This window comes from Anomaloglossus baeobatrachus, chromosome 7 (genome assembly GCF_048569485.1).
Source record: "Anomaloglossus baeobatrachus isolate aAnoBae1 chromosome 7, aAnoBae1.hap1, whole genome shotgun sequence".
NCBI lineage: Eukaryota > Metazoa > Chordata > Amphibia > Anura > Aromobatidae > Anomaloglossus > Anomaloglossus baeobatrachus.
The window spans coordinates 284,568,441-284,592,299 of record NC_134359.1 but is presented as its reverse complement, the minus strand read 5'-3'; the positions used below and the strand labels follow the sequence as shown (position 1 = coordinate 284,592,299).

At 49.1% G+C, this 23,859-nt stretch overlaps 2 protein-coding genes across 2 annotated transcripts in view; both read left to right on the top strand.

Moving 5' to 3' along the window:
- Positions 1–1,789: 1,789 nt before the first annotated feature.
- Positions 1,790–7,486, top strand: RNF151 (ring finger protein 151). Its single transcript, XM_075319793.1, has 4 exons — positions 1,790–1,831; positions 3,460–3,602; positions 5,635–5,731; positions 6,490–7,486. The coding sequence occupies exons 1-4, from the start codon at positions 1,790–1,792 to the stop codon at positions 6,880–6,882; spliced, it is 675 nt and encodes a 224-aa protein (XP_075175908.1). The 3' UTR covers positions 6,883–7,486.
- Positions 7,487–14,570: 7,084 nt separating this feature from the next.
- The window catches only part of TBL3 (transducin beta like 3), a 41,346-nt gene continuing 32,057 nt past the window's right edge, over positions 14,571–23,859 (top strand). The window contains exons 1-6 of the mRNA XM_075318311.1: positions 14,571–14,700; positions 16,605–16,656; positions 16,743–16,838; positions 17,063–17,110; positions 17,596–17,737; positions 18,900–18,984. Of these exons, the coding sequence (XP_075174426.1) occupies positions 14,669–14,700; positions 16,605–16,656; positions 16,743–16,838; positions 17,063–17,110; positions 17,596–17,737; positions 18,900–18,984 (455 nt within the window). The 5' untranslated portion in view covers positions 14,571–14,668. The remainder of the gene's footprint in view (positions 14,701–16,604; positions 16,657–16,742; positions 16,839–17,062; positions 17,111–17,595; positions 17,738–18,899; positions 18,985–23,859) is intronic.

Here is a 23,859-nt window from a genome sequence, read left to right as displayed (position 1 = left end):
GAGGCTGATGCTGCGGGCAGAGAGGCTGATGATGCGGGTAGAGAGGCTGATGCTGGCGCAGCATGGCGGATGGAGCACGTTTGGTAATGCGCAGCATGGCGGATGGAGCACGTTTGGCAGTGCGCAGCATGGCGGATGGAGTACGTTTGGCAGTGCGCAGCATGGCGGATGGAGCACGTTTGGCAGTGCGCAGCATGGCGGATGGAGCACGTTTGGGAGTGCGCAGCATGGCGGATGGAGCACGTTTGGGAGTGCGCAGCATGGCGGATGCAGCACGATGGCGAGTGCGGAGTATGGCGGATGGAGCATGTTTGGGAGTGCGCAGCATGGCGGATGGACCACGTTTGGGAGTGCGCAGCATGGCGGATGGAGCACGTTTGAGAGTGCGCAGCATGGGAGATGGAGCACGATGGGGGGTGCGCAGCATAGGGGATGGAGCACGATAGGGAGTGCACTGCATGGGGGATGGAGCACGATGAGGAGTGCCCAGCATGGCGGATGGAGCACGTTTAGGAGTGCGCAGCATGGCGGATGGAGCACGTTTGGGAGTGCGCGGCATGGCGGATGGAGCACGTTTGGGAGTGCGCAGCATAGATGATGGAGCACGATGGGGGGTGCGCAGCATAGGGGATAGAGCACGATGGGGAGTGCGCTGCATGGGGCATGGAGCACGATGGGGAGTGTGGAGTATGGCGGATGGAGCACGTTTGGGAGTGCGCAGCATGGTGGATGGAGCACATTTGGGAGTGCGCAGCATGGCGGATGGAGCACGTTTAGGAGTGCGCAGCATGGGAGATGGAGCACGATGGGGAGTGCGCAGCGTGGCGGATGGAGCACGATGGGGAGTGCGCAGCATGGGGAATGGAGCACGATGGGGAGTGCGCAGCATGGCGGATGGAGCACGTTTGGGAGTGCGCAGGATGGGAGATGTAGCACGATGAGGGGTGCGCAGCATAGGGGATGGAGCACGATGGAGAGTGCACACCTCCCCCCAACACACACACACACGCGCGCGTGCGCACTGCACAACACACCACACACACACACTGGAAACCACAAACAACTGCCCTACACAGACACCCACACACAGACAACGCTGCACACACAAATATACGCACATACCGCACATATATATAACAAAAATCATACATGAACTACACAATACGTAAATTCTAGAATACCCGATGCGTAGAATCGGGCCACCTTCTAGTACTGTATATAAGAGCCCACAGGTGGTGGTTGCAGCTTAGTTACCGAATCTGGTGACAGGTTCCCTTTAAGTAGAAGAATCTGAGTGACCAATTCCAAATCATGATGTCTAGATGATCAGACCAGAGAATCTACAAAATGCAAATCAGTCCCCTCCAATGCTCTATATGATACTACGTGCTTTAGTGTAGTGAACACACAATAGAACTTGGCCAAAAAGTTAGGAGCCAAAATTAAATAGTACATTGCTGTAAAGCACCATAAATGGTGTTATAATGATAAATAATAATGTAGTATCTGAAGAAAAGTTGGCAGAGGCCGTGTGATGAGGTGATCTGCTGAAAACCTTGGGTCCTGGCATCGTGTGACGTGTCCCACCTACCTAAACACTTTACAACCCCCTCACATTGCAGCATGATTCTCTAAAATCAGTGCTTCTTCCAGCAAGAATGATAGTTGGTCAGGAATTGTGTGAGGAACATCTTAGAAGTCAAGGGGGTTGACTTGTCTCCAAATTCCCAGATCTCGATCCATTCGCTCATCTGTGGGATGTGATCCATGGACATCCTCCGCTAGCAAGATGAAGCCTGATCCTGAAAAATTTGATTTATTGCCCACCAGAGTAGGAGTTGGATTGCTGGGACTTCTTATGCCGACGTCACACGGTACGATATATCGGGCGATATGTCGTCGGGGTCACGTCGTTAGTGACGCACAACCGGCATCGTTTGACATATCGTACCGTGTGACACCTCCGAACGACTGTGCACGAGCAAAAATACTCACCTTATCGTTACTCATTGACACGTCGTTCATTTTCAAAATGTCGGCCCTAAAACTGCGCGCCGGTTGTTCATCGTTCCCGAGGCAGTACACCGCTCCGTGTGACACCCCGGGAACGACGAACACAGCTTACCTGCGTCCCGCCGGCACTGCGGAAGGAAGGAGGTGGGCGGGATGTTACGTCCCACTCATCTCCGCTTCTATTGGCCGGCCGCTGTGTGATGTCGCTGTTCCTCCCACTTCAGGAAGAGGATGTACGCCGCCCACAGCGACGTCGTCAGGGAGGTAAGTGCGTGTGATGGGGGTTTAACGACTTTGTGCGCCACGGGCAACTAATTGCCCGTGACGCACAAACGACGGGGTGTCGGGTACGATCGCTCGTGCGATCGCACGATAGATCGTACCATGTGATGCCGGCCTTAAACAAATAAATGGAGTTAAAATATATATATATATTTGCCATTTTGACGTTCCTCTCCCTTTTGCAGGTCCTTATCATATGTATGAATTTTACGGTAGGTTTTGGTTCTTGTCCTGTTGCTCAACCATTCAATAAAGTTGCACTTTATCTACAGAACTTTGTAGTGTTTTTGCTTTATTTTATGACGCTGTGCAGCACAATGGATGTACGTGGACCTTTGTCCTGCACCGCCCAGTATTTTTTTTGGGCCTGATTCTACACACCCATTGATCTGCGGAGCCAATAGCCGTCTGGGTCCGGAATAGATGCTGACATAGAAGTATGGGGAATGTGACGGAGAGGGGGTGAGGGGGTTTGGCTGGACACATGTGATCTGTGTGAATGGGACCTGGATCTAGAAAGGGCTTAGTGGTAGATGGCTGCACTGGGACGGACGGTGGTAAGTGTAATGTCACAGATACCCTGGGGCAGCGGAGCGTACATATATACAATGGTATGTGCAGGTCTGTGCCAAGGCACGTTCACGGTCTCTAGTGCTTTTACAGGGGCAGCCCCGGGGTTCCATCGTAGCTGTAAGGTCCATTTTGATATATGAATATATTTGCATATATGGGGGGTGGGTTTGCCAATTTTTCAAATTTTGGGCGACACCACCATGGAATAAAAATGTACCACGGATTCAACTACCCTCAATAGAGGATTTATCCTGACTACATGTAATGTGGATTGGTCTGTGCTTGGAAGAGGTGTTTAATCTGTAAGAAGTAAAGTATCAACTATTGCTCTCTGCTATCAGCCCTTCCACCCCCTGTTTTTGAATTTTTATTAAAAAAAAAACATGGCCATGCACAGATGGGGTTTACATGACCACTTGTTTTCCATTCCTTTGCTTCAGGGATGGTAACTGATCCTCCCAGTTCACATATACAGTAGAATACTGGTGTCAGATGGATAAAATCCTCATAAAGAAGCCTTTAAAAGAAAAAAACAAAACACCATAGTCTTTTATTAACGACCTGCTGCTTCTGGTGCTTCCATGTTTTCAGGGAGGTGGATACGATCTAGATATATTTACGGAAAATCCCGATGAGGACCTCCTGTGCTCTATCTGCCATGGCGTGCTCAGGTGCCCCGTTATGATCTCCTGCGGGCACATCTGCCGAAAATGCATTTTACAATGGCTAAAAAGGTGAGGAACTCTGGGAGCATGTTATATGGGTGCATTATGTATGATCAAGTCTGTAGGGGGGTGACACAACGGGTGGGGTAATGAGCTAGGACACGGACATGAACACAAAAGGTGCCAAGTTTTACAGTAGCAACATTGCGGATGGGATTTTGCAAAAACGCATTCATGCACTGCGGAGAGGGTCTGCAACGCCACCCCTGACCATGGGCTGAGTATGCTATTACAGCTATGCTTTATTTACTTCTAATCCCAGCATTAGGTATTGTCCTTGTAACGAGCAGTTGGGTGCGACTCAAGTACCAGAGTATAATGGAAGGCGGAAGAGTTCCTGGAAAAATGCTCAAGACCGCCAATGACTTGCATTATACTTGAGTACTCGAGTTGTGCCCATCTGAGCATCCAACTGCTCGTTATGAGGACCGAGCATGGTAGTGCTTGCTTATCAATAGTACAGCATAATGGCCCTGAAGGGGGACGGAGAACAAGGGTCCGTATGGGCGACGGAGAACAAGGGTCCGTATGGGGGACGGACAACAAGGGTGCGTATGGGGGACGGGGAACAAGGGTCCGTATGGGCGACTGAGAACAAGGGTCCGTATGGGGGACGGAGAACAAGGGTCCGTATGGGGGACGGAGAACAATGGTCCGTATGGGGGACGGAGAACAAGGTTCCGTATGGGCGACTGAGAACAAGGGTCCGTATGGGCGACGGAGAACAAGGATCCGTATGGGCGACGGAGAACAAGGGTCCGTATGGGCGACGGAGAACAAGGGTCCGTATGGGCGACTGAGAACAAGGGTCCGTATGGGCGCCTGGGAACAAGGGTCCGTAAGGGCGACTCAGAACAAGGGTCCGTTTGGGCGACTGAGAACAAGTGTCCGTATGGGGGACGGAGAACAAGGGTCCGTATGGGGGACGGAGAACAATGGTCCGTATGGGGGACGGAGAACAAGGTTCCGTATGGGCGACGGAGAACAAGGATCCGTATGGGCGACTGAGAACAAGGGTCCGTATGGGGGACGGAGAACAAGGGTCCGTATGGGCGACTGAGAACAAGGGTCCGTATGGGCGACTGAGAACAAGGGTCCGTATGGGCGACTAAGAACAAAGGTCCGTATGGGCGACGGAGAACAAGGGTCTGTATGGGCGACTGAGAACAAGGATTCGTATGGGGGACTGAGAACAAGGGTCCGTATGGGCGACTGGGAACAAGGGTCCGTTTGGGCGACTGAGAACAAGGGTCCGTATGGGCGACTGGGAACAAGGGTCCGTATGGGCGACTGAGAACAGGGGTCCGTTTGGGCGACTGAGAACAAGGGTCCGTATGGGCGACTGGGAACAAGGGTCCGTAAGGGCGACTGAGAACAAGGGTCCGTTTGGGCGACTGAGAACAAGGGTCCGTTTGGGCGACTGAGAACAAGGGTCCGTATGGGCGACTGAGAACAAAGGTCCATATGGGCGACGGAGAACAAGGGTCTGTATGGGCGACTGAGAACAAGGATTCGTATGGGGGACGGAGAACAAGGGTCCGTATGGGGGACGGAGAACAGGGGTCCGTATGGGGGACGGAGAACACGGGTCCGTATAAGGGATGGAGAAAACGGGTCCGTATGAGGAACGGGGAACAGGGGTCCGTATGGGGGACGGGGAACATGTTATATGTTTGAAGAAGGTAAACCAACTTTTTTTTATTTTTCCCCTAAACCTGGATTCAGTAGGAGTTGTTGGCTGCATTGGTGACCAACACATTAGTACCACAACCAGTGATTGGCTGCAGTGGTCACATATTCGTATGATAAGTGCACATTGTTTTTTGAAGAGGTGGTTTATTTTAGGGTGCACTATATTTCAAACTGGGTTTCCTATCAGAAACACTGCACAATCATGACAGGATTGAGAGCAGCTTGATCGTTTTTCTCATGATGGGATACTTGAAGATGAGCTCCGTCAACAGCAGTTTGTTGATCGTTCACACAAGCACTAAATGTGGTTCTCATTTAACCCTTGTTTGATTGCACTTGCTTTTATCAGACAGCAGACCTGTCCATGCTGTAGAACTGAAGTGAAGGGTAAACTCTATGTACAGATGCACAAGCTGAAGAGGAAAATCAACAGTCTGCAAGTCAAGGTAAAAGATGTGGAAAAGAAGCTAAAAACACCCAAAACTAGATAAAAAAAACAAAACAAAACAGGAGCAAATGCATTAATGAATTGGACCAAAAAATGTCTGTAATAGACTTTAATGAGCCATGCGCCTGAACCTGCGGGTAGGAATTTCTTTCTGTTACTGATATTGGAGTTCTTGAAAATGTCGGTGAATTGAAATGCAAAGTATGTCTGCGCTCTTCCCAAAACGCACCCGGGATGTGTTTGGCATTGCAGTGACCTTTATAAAACTGCAATACCACACACAACCAGCAGATGCGTGTGGTGCTGTGTTTGAAAGAGGGAAAACAATCATGTTGTGCTTAATTTGTGCAAATTTAAGACTTAAAGGGGAACCCTAGACTTGAAATACATATATATTTTTTTTACCCAGTGGAAATACCGCTGTTCTCCTGAATTCGGCGCTGCTTTTCTTTTATTCCTGCGCCTCTCCGTTCCTGAGATATGGTGACTTCTTCCCCCTATAGAAGTCTAGTCTTGTTAGTTGTGGGGGCGTGGTCTTGGAGACCGCGCCCAGTTAGCTATGAAGACTAGATTTATATACAGGGAATAGAGAACCAAATCACAGGGATGGAGAGGCGCCGGAACAAAAGAAAAACGGTGCCGGATTCAGGAGAACGGTGGCATTTATATTAGGCAAAAAAAATAAGTATTTGATATCAAATGACACATCCCCTTTAAGGTCAATGATATTATACACATATGTATCTGTTTTATCAGTGTCCTAATGAGCAGAATGGTTGCCCTGCCATCTTTCCTCTGCTGAGGAGCGAGGAACACGCCGAGTCATGTGCTTTTGGATTGGTGGCCTGCTCCAACGAAGGCTGTCCGGCCCAGGTCTTCAGGAAAGACGTAAGTGACCACAGCCAAAGCTGCGAGTATTGGAGCGAGATGTGTCACATGGGGTGCGGAGCGCTGCTGACCCCCGCAAACCGGGATGACCACAACTGCTACATGGAACTAAAAGAGACCTACAACAAACAGCTGCACAAGCTGCGGCAAAAGGCCCGGAGGATTGAGAGTCTGTCCTCCCAGATGAGCAGACAGATACAGCAGCTTAGTGAAGGCCTGGAAGGACCTCAGGCCTCGGGGAGCGCAGAGGAAGAAGAGTAAAATGGATCACAAACGCTGTTGTTTACTAGAGCGCTTTAAAGGAGCACTCCGGACAGGACTGATCTACTGTGACCTGTCAAGGAAAGAGCGGTGCTTGACATAACGACCCTCTATTTACCTTCGTTGGGGTCCATATGTAAAGTTCCGCTCCCCTATCATATGAGAGATGAATACGTATTAGGTGGCGGTCCGACCACTGGGACACCCCGATTGCACCACAGCTCACAAGGCCATGATTTACCCCATACAGTAATATTGAGCGGTGGCATGGACACTTTGACCCAATGTGTCCTGAGGACCAGGAGGCCCCTTGTGTAGCCATCAGTGGGGTATAAGGTTTGGTTCGCACTGAATTTTTTGGCAGATGGAAAATTCCGACACGTTTGTTCAGGAAAAGCTTACTTTTTTGGTTTGTGTTTGGTGGCTTTTTTTTTTATCCATTTTTATAAGAGGTTTTTAAAGCGTTAGGCCAGGAAATGTTAAGGGAATCCAATCCAAAATTCTGCTAATCAAGGCATCAAATACACTTCGAATACCCATCCTGTTCCCTTCAGTAGAAAATCCATGTTCCTGTTCACAAAAGGATTTTTTAAGATTTTTTTTGTTTTTTTTCCTTTTACCAAGGATGTTGTGAAAACTGCCCTATGGCAAAGAAAGTAACATATCCTCATGGAATCCTCTCCAAACTAGACATTGTTAAGTCAAAAGGCTGCAAAACAGTGTGCAGAAAAAAAATAGGGAAAAAAAAAAAAAAAAACTGCTTCAAATCCCAAAAAAAGAAGTTTTTCTCTTGAAAAACCCACCAGATTTTTCCAGTCTTAAAAAAAACCAAAAACCTACCCTTATTCTTCATACTGTTTTGCAGCCTTTTGATTTGACAATAAGAAAAATATCCAAAAGGAATCCACTTCAAAAATGTTTTTCAAGACCTCGAGGTTTTTGTAGAGAATCTGGCAAAGATTTTACTGTGGATCTGCTCCAAAATTCTCCAAAACTGCTTTAATTTCCACTCTTCCTGTTCAATTCATTAGAAAATTCACTTTGTTGTCCATAAGATTTTTTTTTTGTTCTTTTTCCAATGAAATTTTGAAAAACTGTCCATGGGGAAAAAAAAAAGTTTTTTGCTCAATGCTTTGAGGATTCCTCATGGAATCCGCTATAAACTTGTTACTGTAAAGTTAAGAGGCTGAAAAATCAATGTGTAGGGGAAAAAAATATTTCAAAACCACTTCAGGGGGAAAGAAAAGCAGATTACTTTTGGAAAAATTAGTTCACCTAAGTGATTTAATCCCCCCTATGACTCGAGATAAGGAACTAAACTGTTACGTTAGGTACGGGGAAGTACTCAGCATATGGCGAAAGGGAGAGATGGTGACCCCCTGACTAAGCCTACTGCTGGGTCCTGGGTTCCCTCACCGCCCAAGATAGGTTTCGCACCTATGCGCAAGCTGGATACCTCACCTTGGCTGACCCTGATCTGGGCTCCTAGGTAGGGAGCGAATAGGATGGGCTCTTAGGGTACCGTCACACTTTAGCGACGCTCCAGCGATCCCACCAGCGATCTGACCTGGTCAGGATCACTGGTGCGTCGCTACATGGTCACTGGTGAGCTGTCAATCAGGCAGATCTCACCAGCGACTAGTGACCAGCCCCCAGCCACCAGCAACGCGTGGATGCGATGCTGTGCTTGGTAACTAAGGTAAATATCGGGTAACCAAGCGCTTGGTTACTCGATATTTACCTTGGTTACCAGCGCACACCGCTTAGCGCTGGCTCCCTGCACTCATAGCTAGAGTACACATCGGGTTAATAAGCAAACTGCTTTGCTTATTTACCCGATGTGTACTCCGGCTATGTGTACAGGGAGCAGGGAGCCGGCACTGGCAGCCTGAGAGCGGCGGACGCTAATAACCAAGGTATATATCGGGTAACCAAGCAAAGCACTTCGCTTGGTTACCCGATATTTACGTTGGTTACAGCTTACCGCAGGCTGCCAGAAGCCGGCTCCCTGCTCCCTGCACATTCAGATCGTTGCTCTCTCGCTGTCAAACACAGCGATGCGTGCTTCACAGCAGGAGAGCAACGTCCAAAAAATGAATCAGAGTAGTGTGTAACGAGCAGCGATTTCACAGCAGGGGCCGCATCGCTGCTCAGTGTCACACACAGCGAGATCGCTAATGAGGTCACTGGTGCGTCACAAAAACCGTGACTCAGCAGCGATCTCGCTATGTGAGAAGTACCCCTAAGGGTACCTTCACACTTTAGCGATGCAGCAGCGATCCGACCAGCGATCTGACCTGGTCAGGATCGCTGCTGCATCGCTACATGGTCGCTGGTGAGCTGTCAAACAGGCAGATCTCACCAGTGACCAGCCCCCAGCCAGCAGCGACGTGCAAGCGACGCTGCGCTTGCATGGAGCCGGCATCTGGAAGCTGCGGACACTGGTAACTAAGGTAAACATCGGGTATGGTTACCCAATGTTTACATTAGTTACCAGCGCACACCGCTTAGCTTAGTGTGTGCAGGGAGCAGGAGCCAGCACTGGCAGCGTGAGAGCTGCGGAGGCTGGTAACGAAGGTAAATATCGGGTAACCACCTTGGTTACCCGATGCTTACCTTGGTTACAGCTTACCGCAGGCTGTCAGACGCCGGCTCCTGCTCCCTGCACATTCAGGATTGTTGCTCTCTCGCTGTCACACACAGGGATGTGTGCTTATCAGCGGGAGAGCAACAATAAAAAAACGAACCAGGGCTGTGTGTAACGAGCAGCAATCTCACAGCAGGGGCCAGATCCCTGCTCAGAGTCACACACAGCGAGATCGCTAATGAGGTCACAAAAAACGTGACTCAGCAGCGATCTCAGTAGCGATCTCGCTGTGTGTGAAGCACCCCTTAATCACCCTCACTAAGCTCTAAAGTAAATACAGGGATAACAAACAAGGGAAGGAAACAGCTTATCTCCAGATGACTCAGGAAGAGGAACTGCAAACAACAACCAGGTTGCACCAGAAGAATGCGAGCAGACTGCTTGCACTGAAGGCTTGTTAAGGGGTACTTCTCACATAGCGAGATCGCTGCTGAGTCACAGGTTTTGTGACGTATCAGTGACCTCATTAGCGATCTTGCCGTGTGTGACACTAAGCAGCCACCTGGCCCCTGCTGTGAAATCGCTGATCGTTACACTGTTCCGGTTCATTTTTTGCTCGTTGGTCTCCCGCTGTGCAGCACACATAGGTGTGCTTGACGGCGGGAGACCATAGAGCACCGACTCTGTGTAAGCAGCGTACGCTGGTAACCAGGGTAAATATTGGGTAACTAAGCAAAGCACTTTGCTTGGTTACCCGATATTTACCCTGGTTATCAGCGTACACTGCTTAGCGCTGGCTCCCTGCACACGTAGCCAGGGTAAATATCGGGTAACTAAGCAAAGCGCTTTGCTTAGTAACCCGATGTGTACCCTAGCTACGTATACAGGGAGCCAGCGCTGGCAGCCTGTATCTGGTATATGCTGGTAACCAGGGTAAATATCGGGTAACCAAGCAAAGTGCTTTGCTTAGTTACCCGATATTTATCCTGGTTACTAAGCGTAGCATCATTACACGAGTTGCTGGTGAGATCTGCCTCACTGACAGCTCACCAGCGACCATGAAGCGACGCACCAACGATCTTGACCAGGTCGTATCGTGGTCGGAATCGCTGGTACGTCGTTTAGTGAGACGGTACCCTAATGGTAGAGGACTTATCACCAGCACTGAGAATGGGGAAATGAGGGTATATTGAGGCACCAAGGAAGTACTGATGAAAAGCAGCTGAAAGTGTGAGGACTCCACAGGGTCCTAAAGGGAAAGGGATGAAAACAAAGCCGTGCGATACATAGGATACCAAAGCAGGAATGATAGAAGGTCAGGGAGCAGTTTGCGGAGCCAAACGCTGTGACCTTCTATTGCCAGACACCACAGAACACCGTGACACAAATACTGCATTTGTGTGTTGCATGTTTATTTTTTTTTTAGAGGGGGGGCATGTTTTTAGAAAGTAGCCACAAAACGATGCACATTTTTGCTGCCATTGTAGCCTTAGCATTTTAACACAGCCTTAGCTGCATCCACATTAGACTTTTTCGCTACAGAAATTCTACTGATTTTCTACATCCTGGTACACTGTGGATAAATATATATATTTATATATATTTATATATATATATATATATATTTATATTATCTGAGAATGGCGTTTTAATTGGAATTTTCATGTTTTTATCCATTTTCCGTTTTGTTAATATAACTTATTTCCTGTGTAATGAGTAGATCTGTCATTATCTAATATACTTTGTGTGTTCATGAAAAAAAAGCAAGGCCTTTAAGAACTGTTGTCATCCTCTTGCGGGTACCAATCACAGCACAGCTTTCATTTTTCAAGCGCAGAATACAAGATGAAAGCTGTGCTGTGACTGGTTGCTATAAGCAACACAGAGTTTCAGAGATGAAAATGGCAGAATTTCAATAAACTTTATTTAAATTGTACAAATCTTTTTTTTGTAACAAGTGGAACATTGTCATCAATGCCCGACTTTGGAACATTTATATTATAAATTTGTTTTCTTAATAAATGCAGTTTTCTATTCTCACTGTGCATATTTTTTTGTATACATGAATTTGTTTAAGCTGTAAGGTATTATAGCTCCTCGTCTCATATCAAGACCAGCATGCAGTATAGCACAAAAGTGAGTACACCCCTCACATTATTGTAAATATTTTATATATCTTTTCCTGGGACAGCACTGCAGATCTGACCCTGTGATGCAATGTACAGTGTCAGTGTGCAGCTTGTGTACAATGTACAGTGTCAGTGTGCAGCTTATATAACAGGATAAAACTGGTGCCCTCTAAATAACTTAACATACAGACATTAATGTCTAAACCGCTGGCAACAAAAGTGAGTACATACCTTAGTAAGAATGGCCAAATGGTGCCCATTTAGGAATTTTCCCTCCCCGGTGTCCTGTGACTCGTTAGTGTTACAATTTGTGGTAAATTTGGCGTTATCAATTACAGCTGATAACAACGCCTCCTTCTGGTCACCAGGCATGACATCCCATTCTTCTTGAAGCGCAGCCCTCAGATCATTGAGGTTCTGGGGTACAGAGTTACGGCCTCTACACGGCGACTCAACTGATCCCATAGGATTCTATAGGAACCAGGTCTGGAGAAAGTGCAGCTGCTCCATTTGAGTACCCCGAGTCACCAGCAGCGATTCCCTAATGATGCAACCTCGATGAGCTGGCCATTGTCCTCCATGAAGATGACATTAGGCCGGTGTTGTTCATGCAGAGGAACAATGACTGGATTAATGACATTATTCCTGTAGTAGGGGCTCGCCAGGTACCATTCACACAGTGTAGGGCCGTTCTGTACTGACTTGAGACACCGACTCACACTAACACCACCACCACCAAAGACTCGTCTGGTGACAGCAGTGGCTGATGCACAGTGCTCTCCTTGATGTCTCCAACATCATTGACTAACATAATTTCTGCTCAGCGTTAATGAACTTTAAGTGAACAGCACTGAGGCTACTGGTCTCTCTTTCAGAGAAGATGACTCCTGTGCCTGGTGCTGCGGGCAGGTACGTAGATGACGCCTGTGCCTGGTGGTGCGGTCAGGTACGTAGATAGAGCCTGTGCCTGGTGCTGCGGGCAGGTACATAGATGATGCCTGTGCCTGGTGGTGCGGTCAGGTACGTAGATGGCGCCTGTGCCTGGTGGTGCTGTCAGATACATAGATGATGCCTGTGTCTGGTGGTGCGGTCAGGTACGTAGATGACGCCTGTGCCTGTTGGTGCTGTCAGATACATAGATGACGCCTGTGCCTGGTGGTGCAGTTAGATACGTAGATGACGCCTGTGCCTGGTGGTGCGGTCAGGTACGTAGATGACGCCTGTGCCTGGTGGTGTGGTCAGAAACGTAGATGATGCCTGTGCTTGGTGGTGCGGTCAGGTAATAGATGATGCCTGTGCCTGGTGGTTTGTTTGGGTACGTAGATGACACCTGTGCCTGGTGGTGCAGTTAGGTACGTAGATGACGCCTGTGCCTGGTGGTGCGGTCAGGTACGTAGATGACGCCTGTGCCTGGTGGTGTGGTCAGAAACGTAGATGATGCCTGTGCTTGGTGGTGCGGTCAGGTAATAGATGAAGCCTGTGCCTGGTGGTTTGTTTGGGTACGTAGATGACACCTGTGCCTGGTGGTGCAGTTAGGTACGTAGATGACGCCTGTGCCTGGTGGTGCGGTCAGGTACGTAGATGACGCCTGTGCCTGGTGGTGTGGTCAGAAACGTAGATGATGCCTGTGCTTGGTGGTGCGGTCAGGTACCTTGCAGATTGTCTAGCATGCAGAGCACGCTGATGTAAATTTTTCGCTTGGTCTGACGTGACACTTGGTACATCTCTCGTCCCATAAATGAGGCCAAAGGACGTCCATTTCTCTGCCTTTATCTGACTCTTCCAGGCTCTCTGTACAACCTGCTGGTGACACTCTGTGACACTAAGCTCAGTGGCCACTTCCGTCTGAGAACATCCTACTTGAAGCCTCACAATGGCGCGGTTTGCTGATCAACTGTTAGGTGTCGTCTTAGTCTCATGATGTCAAACTGTGAACAGCATGATGATGATGAGGACGTTTTAAAGCCAATTCTAATTGAATCCCAAAATTTATTGGATGATTCTTGGATCAAACACCTGTTGTGAATTTTGCCATTAAGCTCTTTGTTAGGCTGGTTTCACACATCCGGCATTTCACCACCTTGCCGGATCCGTCACACTCCAGTACAGTACAGTGCAATACAGTACAATGGCATTGTGGCAAGCTTCGGTCACATGCTGTCATGTGGCTGGAGCTTGCCGCGATGCCATTGTACTGTATTGCACTGTACTGGAGTGTGATGGATCCAGCAAAGCGGCGAAATGCCGGATGTGTGAAACCGGCCTTAGGGAACAGCAAATTGTGCTAAAAGCCCTGAAATATTGAACAGTTGGACATGTGCAGTCACAAGGTTCGATAAGGTCACATGAAGCCTAGAGGGCATTGTAGGATCATCCTGAAATTTCACCCGAAAGCCAAACATCCCTTTTTATAGTAGTAGTAGCGTATAAGGACTATCTGACAATAGCCAGTTATGGAGATGAGAATAACCCTTTAATTTTCAGGATCTGTAAGGCTCTCAGAGGTTGAACTATATAAAGCCATAGCTTTGCCATATAAACCCCTTTAAAAATGGCTGAATATTTGAGGTTGATGAGTCAGAAGCCGCCACATAAACAATATGCCTACAAGCCGGAGGAAGAAATGCAACATTTGTCAAGTTGCTTATTAGTAGTGTCAATATTATTTTTAGGTTAAAGTTGCTTATTAGTAGTGTCCTTCCAGCTATTGCAAAACTGCAACTCCCAGCATGCCCTAACAATGACAGACTGCCCATGACATATTGGGAGTTGTAGTTTTGCAACAGTTTGAGGTTCAGGAATGATTACTCAGCAGTTGAAGAATACAAAGGTGCCCTGCTGGACATTTTCAACCATCACACCCTATAAATTATATAACCACTCTGCATGAGTCTACTCTGTGTTGAGTGTAGCAAGATGGCGCCCGCCGCACTTCCTGCACCCAGTATGACGTAGTTTAATGGCGCCGGAAGTGTGCCGCACTGTACGGAACGCATGTGATGTAGCTGTCCTCGTGTGTGCCGGTTATATGGTGCTGATCTGCGGGAGGAGGACGAGATAACAGAGGAACATGGCGGCTCCTGCGGTGCAGTTCAAGACCAAGTAAGACCGGGGGAGAATGGCTGTCTGTACTGTGCTAAATCCTGCGTCTCCCACTTGCGGTACTACAAGTCCCAGCTCAACACTGACATCAAAGTTCTGTGTAACTTATATTAAAGGGGTTAACAGGTTCTGTGTCTGTAAAGCTTTAGTGCTAGAAATCGTTCCCCATGTGCCCAGATCTGTGCTTGCTGTCAGTGAATGGACGTCTTGTTTACATTCAGAGACTTCTGAGCTTGTGCTTTCACACAGGGCAGGGGGCGTTACAGTGTGTCAGGCCTCTCCGGTCACAGCCCTGCAGCGGTGCGAGCAGGACACGTAATAAGAGGAAGAGTGCGCTATATAGAGAGAATGGGTTTGTTTTTAATTAACTTGAGATCCAAGACCAGACCCCCGAATGAATTGTAATCCCCACCGCCCCAAGACCCCAAAGTGAATTGTGACCTCCAAGACCAGACCCCTGTATGAACTGTAAACACCCAAGACCCCCAAAGTAATTGAGACACCCCCCCCAGACCAGACTCCTACATGTTTTGACCCTCCCCCCTCCCCCAGGAGACCCTAAATGAACACGCACCAGACCAGAGCCCTAAATTATTTGAGCATGACCGGACCCTTAAGTGAATTGAGACACCCCCCCCCCCAATCAAACCCCTAAATGAGTTTAGACCCTTAGGGTACCTTCACACTTTAGCGATGCAGCAGCGATCCGACCAGCGATCTGACCTGGTCAGGATCGCTGCTGCATCGCTACATGGTCGCTGGTGAGCTGCCAAACAGGCAGATCTCACCAGTGACCAGCCCCCAGCCAGCAGCGACGTGCAACTGACGCTGCGCTTGCACGGAGCCGGCGTCTGGAAGCTGCGGACACTGGTAACTAAGGTAAACATCGGGTATGGTTACCCGATGTTTACGTTAGTTACCAGCTCACACCGCTTAACTTAGCGTGTGCAGGGAGCAGGAGCCGGCACTGGCAGTGTGAGAGCTGCGGAGGCTGGTAACGAAGGTAAATATCGGGTAACCACCTTGGTTACCCGATGTTTACCTTGGTTACAGCTTACCGCAGGCTGTCAGACGCCGGCTCCTGCTCCCTTCACATTCAGGATTGTTGCTCTCTCGCTGTCACACACAGCGATGTGTGCCTATCAACGGGAGAGCAACAATAAAAAAATTAACCAGGGCTGTGTGTAACGAGCAGCGATCTCACAGCAGGGGCCAGATCGCTGCTCAGTGTCACACACAGCGAGATCGCTAATGAGGTCACAAAAACCGTGACTCAGCAGCGATCTCGCTGTATGTGAAGTACCCCTTAGTACCAGACCAATAAAATTAATTGACCCCCCCATTACCAGACCCCTAAGTAACCTGAAACCCCAAGTACCAGACCCTTAAATTAAGCCCCCCCCCCGACCCCCCTAACTATATTGAGACCCTTTCAATCAAACCCCTAAATAAGCTTAGACCTTCAGTACCAGACCAATAAAATGAATTGAGACCCCCCCTCCTTGACCAGAACCCTAAGTGACTTGAGATCCCCAGTATCAGACCCCTAAATTAAGACTCCCTTCCCCAGTACCGGACTCTTTAATTAAGACCAGACCCTTAAATCTATTGAGATTCCCCCCCCCAGTCCAGACCTCTACGTTAATTGAAACCCCCCAAGACCAGACCCTTAAATGATTTGAGACCCTCAGACCAGAGCCCTCAATTAATTGAAACGCCCCTAATTGAATTGAGACCCCCAATACTGATTTGCAGAGGGTCCTCCCCAGGCAGGGCTGATTCTTCTCCCCTGGGACCTTTCTGTTCCCTTATTCTAGGGTTCTGTGGGGTCTTCATTATTAGACTGTGGGGGGCTTCTTAATTCTCCGGTGGAGACCATATCACCCATTGTCTGTATTTTCCAGTTACGCCGTGGAGAAGAAAATTGAGCCGTTCTATAAAAAAGGCAGAGTTCAGGTATCAGCAGATCCTTCCACATCGACGTCTGGGGTGTTTAGCGGCTGCAGGGAATCGATGATGATGATTTCTTTTTTCTCTGACAGATCAGTAAAGATGGGAGTCATCTGTTATGTATATGTGGCAATAAGCTGAATGTCCTGGAGATCGCCACCGGGACCATCACCCGCAGCATAGAACAGGTGAGGGACCGGCACAGGCCGAAAACGCTCCTCCATAGAAGGTGATGGGGATGGTGGGGGGCCGTGGTCTGGGTGTAGCATGTGCTGCTTCTGCCATCTGGTGTCTGTAAGGGGCAATAACAAGAGCTTGTGGCTCCCCTTCACTGCCAGGAGGTGAGATTGAGTCGCCCCCGGCTGATACAGTCCTATATGAAGCGTCATTTCACTAATCTAATTTCTTCTAGGATGATCAGGAGGACATCACGTGTTTTATACTCAGCCCTGATGACGAGGTAACTAAAATCAAAGACCCCCCCCCCCTTCCCCCGAACAGAATGTGTTACTTCATTGTATATCACTTGAATGCATCCCGTTTTGGCTAAAAAAAAAAAAAAAAAGAAAAAAAAGTACCGTTTAGTGTATACAGCTCCTATGTAAACCTATGTGTTTCCATAGCTATAGTCTACAAACAGTCAGTGTGGTCCGATCCCACAATCATATCTTGTAACTTCTGCTCCCTGTTTCTAAATTTAGGAGGTCGGTAAGAAGCAGGGGGTACATTCAGATATGAATGCTCGGTCCGACTACACAGGGTTTGTTTGTAGTCTGTAACCATGGTGACGTATAAGTCTGTGTAGGAGATGTAGACGTAAAACGGTAGCAGATTATTAATCAGGATTATCTGTAATATTTTCTTTTTACTTTGGATGCATCGGAGCAAGTAATCGAAAGTGGGTGCAAAGATGGACATCCCCTTTAAGTTGTGTTTTCCCTGCAGATCCTGGTAACCAGCAGCCGCGCTTTGCTACTAAAACAATGGCAGTGGCAGACGGGCATATGCACTCGGACATGGAAGGCCATTCACACCGCGCCGGTTGCTAGTATGGCCTTCGACTCTACCTCTACATTGCTGGCCACAGGTGAGGCCCGTGCTCCAACCCTCTTTCTCTGACTATAGCTACTACGTAAAATACATTATACATGTATATGATTTTTTTTTCCTGCCCGTGATGATAGACTGCTGAAAAGAGATATATCTATCTGTATGTATGTATGTATTTATATATATCTATATCTTTACATTACACACATTATATATATCTCTTTTCAGCAGTCTCACTATCATCGCGGGCAGGAAAAAAAAATCATATATATGTGATTGTGTATATTTATATATAATATATATGATTTTTTTTTCTCCTGCTTGTGATGATAGTGAGACTGCTGAAAAGATAAAGATTATATATATATATATATATATATATATATATATATAATCTTTTTTCAGCAGTCTCACTATCATCACAAGCAGGAGAAAAAAAATCATATATAATTGGGTATATATGTTTTTTTTCCCCTGCCTCTGATGATAGTGAGACTGCTGAAAAGTGCTAAATATGAAACTGCTGAAAAAGTGATATATCTTACACAGGATCCACCAAGCACAATAATAGTTGGTCATCATTCCCCACCTCCACCCTCCCTGCACAGGTCGAAGAGCATGCCCTAACACTCTCCCATAGAAGGCAATGGGCCCTCTCCAGTCTGTTGTTTCTTATGGTTCCATCGACTGCTGTCAAGCAAATTTCTATATGTTGTTGACAATTGGCTGCCCCCCCCCATAACAAACATTCTGCAATCAGATGGTAAATCTGAGCGAATGGCTCTGCAGCACCCTGGTCCAGATGGGCCGGGTCATCGGTCCGTGGCTGCAGCATCAGAACCCCGTGACCCGCTTGCTCAGCACCTCTTCTGTTTCTAGGCCCGGTTTTAAGTCAATGTTGGAGCCTCATGATCAGAAAAGGTGCTAGGGAGGCAGATCGCAGGAATACCGTCTGAGGGACACGGACTAATAACCAAGGTGCTGCAGATCCATTCTCTAAGGTTTGGTTTAGTTCTACCAGTCTGACGCTCCATATGGATTTAGGTGTATTAAAGTGGTGAATAAAATACTATAAAATTAGTTGAAAAATTAAACAAAAAGCAAAACTTTAACATTTGTGCTTTTTATGATCATTACATGTTTCTGGCTGCTGACGCTGTGTATCTGCATATACCTGCATTACTCTTCTCTACCTGTAGGGGGCTGTGACAGCACCATCAAGATCTGGGATGTGCTGAAGCAGTACTGCACCCACAACCTGAAGGGCTCCTCCGGCGTGGTCCAGTAAGTGTCAGATGACCCATTGACGTTAGTTTCACCATCTGCACCATCGGTATGCTTTAGTCTTTTTGGTAATACAATACTTAACCCCTTCACGACCGGACGATTTTTCGCTTTCTGGTTTTTTTTTTCCGCCATTCTTCTTCCGAGAGATGTAACTTTTTTATTTTTCAGTCAATATGGTCACGTGAGGGCTCATTTTTTTTGTGGAACGAGCTGTACTTTTAAATTAAACCATAAGATTTACCATATAGTGTACTGGAAAACGGCAAAAAAAAATTCCAAATGCGGAAAAATAGCAAAATAAAAGTGCGATAACACTATTGTTTTTGAGATATTTTATTCACGGTGTTCACTGTATGGTAAAACTGATGTGTGGGTGTGATGCCTCAGGTCAGTGCGAGTTCGTAGACACCAAACATGTATAGGTTTACTTTTCTTTATCGTTCCTATGGGAGACCCAGACATTGGGTGTATAGCTTCTGCCTCCGGTGGGGACACAAAGTACTACACTAAAAAGTGTAGCTCCTCCCTCTGAGCATATACACCCCCTGGTTAACCAGATCTAGCCAGTTCATTGCTTTGTGTTCAGGAGGCATACATCCACACATGCATTCTCATCTGATTTTTCATTTTTGGAAAGTTTTTGAAGAAAAGCGTGTCCAAGCCTGCACTCCCGGCATGTCCCTTCTCACCCCACTGTGTCGGCGGTGCTGTTAAGGTTGATTTCAGGGCTGGAGCCTTACATGCCGCGCTCCTTCATCATCCCTCGGGCTCTGGCTTGAAGTGGGAGCCAGCACGGTTCTCCTTGCTTTGCAGGAGACCGGTCTCCATCCGCAGCCCTTCAGGATCCTGCTGGACCGGAGCACTCATCCCTCAGGGACCTGGCCCAGCGTCTCAGAAGCTAAGTACCTGAGACGTTTATATTTGGTGGTCCCGGTACTTTATTATGGTGGGAGAGTGTGCTGTGTAACTTTTGTGACATTTCCGGCCGGTTCTCTGGCTGTCGCCTGAGAACCGCGCCGATGGTGCCTGCTCGCCGGCCGCGTCGTTTAAATTTAGGCCCCGGCTTCGCCGGAGGCCTACTTTCGATTTCACTGCCCTCGCATGTCAATCATGCAGAGGAACAGTGCGGCTCCGCCCAGCGGCCGTTCGGTACAGGGGAGGGTTACTCCTCTCTGAGTACATGTCCACTCCCCTGTAAATCTCCTTGGCCCTCCAGGTCCCGCTCTCAGAGCAGGTCCCGCCCCCTCTCCTCGCTCCAGCGCCATTTTCTCAGCGTTCTTCTCTGGATCAGACACTGGCTGCAGCATTCCTGCTAAGCTGCTTGGGGGTCCGGGCTGTGGGATCTGGAGGGCACACAAACGGTCTGGTAAGCCACAACCTCCGGTTGTGGACCTTCTTATATACTCTCTGGGGGTCATTCTGGCTCAGAGCCCCCACTTCAGCAGCATGTCTCACACAAGGAGCAAGGCTGCAAGGCTGTACTCAATATGCACTGCATGTAAGCTCCTACTGCCTGAACCGAGCACATATCCACATTGTGATGCCTGCTCTAACCTGACAATGCCTCAGCCTGGAGTCTCACTCCCAGTGGTCCCTCCGGCTGCTCCGGCTCCTGTGGCTGAACCCCCGGCTTGGGTAGAATCCTTCTCTAAGTCTATCTCCCAGTCCTTTGCCGACTCCATGGGACAGCTGTCCCGGACTCTGCTGAGCATGCATCAGCCCCCTTCACAGGGCGCCTCTGCTGCTACGGCTCGCTCAGCAGAGCTCACAGAGGATTCTTGATCTGGTCCCAGACCCCGTCCTCCTAAAAGGAGACGCAGGGTCACCTCTCCTTCCTCGTCCCGCGGCTCTGAGTCACAAGTTGACTCGCAGGACGAGGAGGATGTCTTTACTGGGGGCTCGGACGCTACCTCCATGTGCCCCATTGATCTATCCGAATGTGACGCAGATGTTGGTGATTTGATTGCGTCCATTAATTCTGTGCTGGATCTCAATCCGCCAGTATCAGAGGAACAACCCTCTCTGGCAGAAAAGCACCAGTTTACATCACCTAAGAGGACAAAGCGTGTGTTCTTTAACCACTCCAGTTTTCAGGCCGCTGTGACCAAGCCTAGGGCCTGTCCTGACAAACGCTTTCCTAAGCGTGGTTCTGATGACCGTTTTCCCTTTCCACCTGAGGTGGTCAAGGAGTGGGCTCATTCGCCAACGGTAGACCCTCCGGTGTCTAGGCTCTCAGCCCGGACCGTTGTGTCGGTGGCTGATGGCACCTCTCTTAAGGATTCCACTGACCGCCAGGTTGACCTTCTGGCCAAATCTGTATATGAGGCGGCAGGGGCCTCGTTCTCCCCATCTTTTGCAGCAGTGTGGGCTCTCAAAGCCATCTCTGCTTCTCTAGAGGAGATGCATTCCCTCACCAGGGAATCTATGCCCGAAATGGTTGCCTTAACTTACCAAGCTTCAGCTTTTTCATCCTATGGAGGCTTCTCACCGCACTGCGGTGGCTTCGGCTAATTCCCTCGCTATCCGCAGGATCTTGTGGCTTCGAGAGTGGAAGGCAGATGCTTCTTCAAAAAAGTACCTTGCTGGACTCCCTTTTGTTGGATCCAGGCTATTCGGTGAACAACTGGACGAAATTATTAAGGAGGCTACTGGCGGGAAGAGTACTTCCATGCCACAAACTAAAACCAGGAAACCTGCCCAGGGTAGGAACCAGTCGAGGTTTCGTTCCTTTCGTTCCTCCAACTGGTCATCCTCTAAGCCCTCGGCCTCGTCCACTAACTCAGCCAAGGACCAAAAACCCAACTGGCACACAAAGGCGCGTCCACAAAAGACCGCAGGAGCTGCTGCCACTAAGGCAGCCTCCTCTTGACTATCTGGCCACGCCAGCAACGTCCTTGGTCGGTGGCAGGCTCTCCCACTTTGGCGACGTGTGGTTTCAACACGTCTCCGATCAGTGGGTGCGGGATATCATCTCCCACGGCTACAGGATAGAATTTTCTTCCAGCCCGCCAAACAGATTTTTTCTGTCCACTCCCCCCTGCTCCAAGGCCGCCGCCTTCGCTCAGGCCGTGGCATCCTTGCAGGCCAACGGAGTAATTGTACCAGTTCAGGCCCGGGAGCGGTTCAGAGGTTTCTACTCAAATCTCTTCCTAGTCCCCAAAAAGGACGGTTCCTTCCGGCCCATCCTGGATCTCAAGCTTCTCAACAAGCATGTTCAGGTGCGGCATTTTCGCATGGAGTCTCTGCGATCAGTCATTGCCTCAATGACCCAAGGAGATTTCCTGGCATCCATCGACATCAGAGATGCCTATCTACATGTGCCAATTGCAGTTTCACACCAGCGTTGGCTACGCTTTGCAATCGGAGAGGAACATTTCCAATTCGTGGCTCTCCCCTTCGGGTTAGCCACGGCCCCTCGAGTATTCACCAAGGTCATGGCAGCAGTGGGTGCGGTTCTGCACCTCCAGGGGTTGGCAGTGATTCCTTACCTGGACGACCTTCTAGTCAAGGCTTCATCCAGCGCAGACTGTCAGCGGAGTGTCTCGCTCACTCTCACCACTCTAACCCAATTCGGGTGGCTTGTCAACCTGCTCAAATCCACTCTGACTCCGACCCAGAGGCTCACGTACCTAGGGATGCAGTTCGAGACTCTACCGGCACTTGTGAAGCTGCCCTTAGTCAAACAGCAGTCCCTCCATCTGGCGGTGCGCGCTCTGCTGAGATCCCGCCGTCATTCCATCAGGCACCTAATGCGGGTGCTGGGTCTGATGGTGGCGTCAATGGAGGCTGTTCCCTTTGCCCAGTTCCATCTGCGTCCTCTGCAGCTGGACATTCTCCGCTGTTGGGACAAGCGGACTTCCTCCTTGCACAGGCTGGTGGCTCTGTCGCCTCAGACCAGGGGTTCCCTTCAGTGGTGGCTTCGGCCCCCGTCTCTGTCTCAGGGACGCTCCTTTCTGGCCCCGTCCTGGGTGATCCTCACCACGGATGCCAGTCTCTCCGGCTGGGGAGCGGTATGTCTCCACCACCGAGCACAGGGCACTTGGACTCCGTCCGAGTCAGCCCTCTCGATCAATGTGCTGGAAACCAGAGCCGTGCTTCTAGCTCTCCTAGCCTTTCACCACCTTTTAGCGGGCAAGCACATCCGAGTCCAGTCAGACAACGCGACAGCGGTTGCCTACATCAATCACCAAGGCGGGACACGCAGCCGCCTGGCAATGTTGAAGGTTCAACGCATCCTTCAATGGACGGAGGACTCCAAGTCCACCATATCCGCAGTCCACATCCCAGGCGTGGAAAACTGGGAAGCAGATTCTCAGCCGTCAAACCGTGGACGGTGGCGAGTGATCCCTGCATCCGGCAGTGTTTCAGTCAATCTGCCGCAAGTGGGGCACTCCGGAAGGGGATCTAATGGCATCCCGGCACAACAACAAGGTTCCGGTTTACGTGGCTCGCTCCCACGATCCTCAGGCCTTTGCAGCGGACGTGCTGGTTCAAGATTGGTCCCAGTTTCGTCTGTCCTACGTGTTTCCCCCTCTAGCTCTCTTGCCCAGAGTTCTGCGCAAGATCAGAATGGAGGGCCGTCGAGTCATCCTCATTGCCCCGGACTGACCCAGGCGAGCTTGGTACCCAGACCTGCTCCATCTGTCCGTAGAGGTGCCGTGGCATCTTCCGGACCGTCCAGACCTTCTCTCACAAGGTCTGTTTTTCCGCCAGAATTCTGCGGCTCTCAGATTGACGGCGTGGCTCTTGAGTCCTGGATCTTGACGGCTTCTGGTATTCCTCCTGAAGTCATCTCCACTATGACTCGGGCTCGGAAGTCTTCCTCGGCAAAAATCTATCACAGGACTTGGAGAATTTTCCTGTCCTGGTGTC